This window comes from Apaloderma vittatum, unplaced genomic scaffold (assembly GCF_000703405.1).
Source record: "Apaloderma vittatum isolate BGI_N311 unplaced genomic scaffold, ASM70340v1 Scaffold43174, whole genome shotgun sequence".
Lineage (NCBI taxonomy): Eukaryota > Metazoa > Chordata > Aves > Trogoniformes > Trogonidae > Apaloderma > Apaloderma vittatum.
Window position 1 is genome coordinate 1 of NW_009715126.1, and position 4,111 is coordinate 4,111.

At 47.9% G+C, this 4,111-nt stretch overlaps 1 protein-coding gene across 1 annotated transcript; it reads left to right on the forward strand.

Annotated features, from left to right (window-relative positions):
* The first annotated feature begins 6 nt into the window (after positions 1 to 6).
* On the forward strand, positions 7 to 3,381 carry EXOSC2 (exosome component 2). The gene is made up of 6 exons (XM_009868985.1): positions 7 to 85; positions 540 to 605; positions 751 to 819; positions 1,676 to 1,852; positions 2,036 to 2,164; positions 3,031 to 3,381. The coding sequence occupies exons 1-6, from the start codon at positions 62 to 64 to the stop codon at positions 3,109 to 3,111; spliced, it is 546 nt and encodes a 181-aa protein (XP_009867287.1). The 5' UTR covers positions 7 to 61; the 3' UTR covers positions 3,112 to 3,381.
* Positions 3,382 to 4,111: the final 730 nt, after the last annotated feature.

The window sequence follows — 4,111 nt, forward strand, 5'->3', positions numbered from 1 at the left end:
GCAGAAGCGATGGAAAGTAGAAACGAATTCCAGGCTTGATTCGGTCCTGTTGCTGTCGTCTATGAATTTACCTGGTGGGGAGCTGGTGAGTGTGGTTCAGGCAGAGCAGTGCTGGAGCCCGGCCTAGTTCTGCTTCCACGGCAGAAGCTGAGGCACTGGGAAGCTCTGGAGCCCTTCTCGCAGTTCGCACAAGGGTTGTCTTGGGTTTTATGTGGGTCTGTGGCACTCTAGTATCTTTAGCTCACCATTATTTGGATATAAACAGTGATCCTCGTTCAGTCCCCATGTGTTGCCTGGTCTATTTGAGAGGCGTCACTGCCCACGACAGGGAGGTTGGATTCAATGATCTCTAAGATCCCTTCTAGCCTAGGCCATTCTAGGATTCTGTGATCTCAGGGTGTACTAGTGTGCCTGATTTTACCTTTGGGGACCAGACTGTGTTTTGCACGGCATCCTAAGGTGCCCCCCACAGTGTGGGTACGAAGTGACGTTTTCTCATTTCGAGCTTTGTGTGGCTTTTCTTGTGTTGTGTGTTTCAGAGAAGGAGATCAGCAGAAGATGAGCTTGCAATGAGGGACTATCTGCAGGAAGGGGACCTCATCAGTGTATCCTTCCACTCAGAAGGGCCAAGGGCATGGGGAGAAGAGCCAGACTGCAGCGAGCCTGGCTGGTAGTGAGAGCTCTCTGCTGGGGGCAGCTGGTGGCACTGGGCAGCATTAGTGACCGTGTTTCCTTAAGTGGCACCGACAGGCGGAGGTCCAGTCTGTCTTTTCTGATGGGGCTGTATCACTGCACACGCGGAGCCTGAAGTACGGGAAGGTAAGGTGTTCAGAAGCACTCGGTCTTGGCCTGATCCTGCTCCAGTTGACTCGTGTAAGGCCTTTTGGAGGGATTTTAAAGAAAAGAGCTCTGGAGTAGGGCAGGGTGTTGTTAAAACCTATTCCTGCAGGTTAGGAAGAGTCTAGTTCCTATGTGGGTGTGTCAAGCAGGGATTCCCCAAAACAGAGGGAGTGCCCTTGAGTTGCCCTTCAAGCTGCTGCTCTCCCTGTCCGTGATTGCAGCCTGCGAGTCCCGTTTCCCCCACTGGCAGCTTGCGGCTTCAGCGCTGGGGAGAAGAATCTTCTGACTCAAGCTTCATTGCTCCTCTTCTGCAGGCCGTTGCCCTGTGACTTCTTTCTCTCTCCAGGGCTCTTTTTTAGGTTTTATGCAGTTGGCATTTATCTCCGGTTTTGTGCATTGAAATAAGCCAAGGGGCCATTGGAGCGTAGGCTGCAGTATGGGATTACCAGACCAAGGGTATTAGCACTTAAAAGACGAAAGTGAAATGTGCTTATTGCGCAAAGGGTGAAGGACAGTTACTGGATTAAAAGGGAAAGTGTTCTGCTAAATTGGGCCTCTCACTCCTCACATTTCAGCAGGGATGGTTGATGTGTAGTTACGATCAAGATATTATTAACATTTGTGCTAAGCATTTAGAGCATCCTTCATCTTCAAAGGGCTGCACAGGCATGAGCTAATCCTCCCAGAGGCAGGCAGGTTTTCTGATCACTGTTTCCCAGGAAAAGATGTTAAAATTAACTGATTCCTAGACCAGGAATGGAGTGCTTGTTGGTGGCTTAATGTTACCTACGGTGGTTCATGTCTGTCGTCCTGACTCTTCTGGTCTCCTCTTCAGCTTGGCCAGGGTGTGCTTGTTCAGGTCTCGCCCTCCCTTGTGAAACGCCAGAAGACTCACTTCCACGACTTGCCCTGTGGTGCATCCGTGATCCTCGGCAACAACGGTTTCATCTGGATCTACCCGACTCCAGAGCAGAAAGATGAAGAAGCAGGGGGCTTCACCACCAACTTGGAGGTGAGGCTTCAGGGAAGATGAACCTTCTCCTGCCAACGATGTTTTTTTAGTCTAATGTAGTCAGGGGCCCATGAGTAACCTTAGACTTTGAAGGTTCGGTATTCGATTTGTGGCAAAGCTTTTTTACAGTCGGTTTGCGTTATTGTCCTTTGTGTTCATCTCTTTTTCTCTGTCCTTTGTCAGCCAGTTCCCCTGTCTGACCGGGAGGTGATCTCACGGCTCCGAAACTGCATCGTGGCTCTGGTTACTCAGAAGTTGATGCTCTTTGACACCAGCATCCTGTATTGCTATGAAGCCTCCCTTCCTCACCAGGTATAGAAACCAGTGTTATTTACGTTATTCCTTTTTGTGGGAAGGGAACAGAAAGACTGCATCAGCTGCTGCTGGAGTCAGGAAGGTAGGTGGTCGGGCTTCCTTTCGGCTTTCCAAGGCATCCTGCAGTGACAGCATGAACTTCCCCACTTCTGCATAACATAAATTGCCTCGCACGTTTTCAGAGATAGTTCAAAGGCTTCTGCTTCCTTCAAAGTCCAGCTATTCCTAAATCCATTTTTTGATAGGGGTGTATCCCTTGTTGGGATTATGGACCCTTTGTGATCCCTGTGAAAACAACGTTGAGTTTGGGATTGTCTGAGGGTACGGTGCACTTTAAGAACAAATGAACAAGTAAGTGTCACGTATCGTACCGAGACCGGTCTTGTGTATCCACATCCCGCGCTCCTGGAAGGCTCCCTCAGTTTGACGTCTGGCTGGATAGCTTCTCTCTGTGATTTCTGATGGCACAATCACTGGCAACTCTCTTCTCGCAAACGGCTGAGATCTGAATTGTCTTCTGCTTTCATTCACAGCAGCAGCGTACTCAGCCAGATGGGATATTTTTTGAGCTATATTTCTGTTTAAGTAATCTCTCCCCTTCCCAAATACTGGTGTGTGTCCTTCAGGAGAGGTCAGGGGTTGTTAGTCGCATATCCTTTGATTTCTTATGGTCTCTGTAAGAATTGCTTACTCTGGCAAAGTTGACTTTACCTCAGATTCTCTGCCATGATAGTCTTATTTGATCACAGCCCTCTAAACTCGCTTGCTACTCATTGTTGTGTGCCCAGGCCCCTTGTCCCCGCAGAGAGTGCAACAGTAGTGTTTGCTTTTTGGTGCCAATGTTACTCTTCTTTCCTTGCCAGATCAAGGACATTCTCAGACCAGAGGTGATGGAGGAAATCGTTCTGGAAACCCGACAGAGATTGCTGGATCTGGAGGGATAGGGCATGCGGTCAGAAGCGGTGATTCGAAGTCCCAGGATGGCAGCTTTTGATTCTCAGTATTATTTTTTTTAAAGCATTTAAGTTCCCAGAATTCATTCCACACTTCAGAAACCACAAAAATTCCTGATTTTAACTCCTAGGATACCTCCTCAGCCCTTCTAGTTCAATAGTACTGAACAGTACTTAAGTCCAGTAGCCTTTTAGTGCAGGAGCCTGAAAAATTGATGCCTGACCTTTAAGAAGATGCAGATGCAACTGGGACATATCTCACAGCTCTTAGTTTCTGTGTCTAGTGCCCCTGAACTTTGTGCAGAATGATCTAGAGAAAGGGCTGTGTTTTGTGATGTTGCTCTCTTTCCCCAAAGGCTTTCTGAATATTTTATTGACGATGATATAGATCTGCCAGTCAGTCCTCTGACTGATGTGACTGTCCACGTGAGCCAGGAGCCATGGGCGAGCGGTGCCTTCTCAGTCTGTGCATCCTGCTGGTCCCTTTTTTATGCTCGATGTGGTGAGCTCCCCCTCTGAGGAGGCTCTGATATTGTTTTCTATTAAGTATTTTACATTTCAATAAATTTTTTTTTAAACAGATCACTCAGGAGTGTGTGCATTAGTTTGTCTTTCTCCAGAATGAATTGAGTCTGGCTTGAGAGCTACAGTTGGTTCAAGTTTCCTTGGGCCAGGACACTCAGAGTGGTTGCAATGTCCTCTCCTCTTCAGCTGTTGCTCCTCATCCCATTCAAGCAGGACTTGACCTTCCTCTTCAGCATATCTTCTGTGCAAGTAGACCCGATGGAGAGCTGAGTCCTGTGTGTGGGGGATGATGAGGAGCCTGGTATGACACTGGGGAAGACCCTCTGGCCAGTGGTTAGAGGTGGGCATACTGAGCTACATGTTGGAAGTCGGTTGCAGAACGGATGTGAGACTTTTCTTAGAACATCCTTTCAGGTCTCTGGTGTTACATCAGAGCTGTTTCTATTATATATATATATATATTATT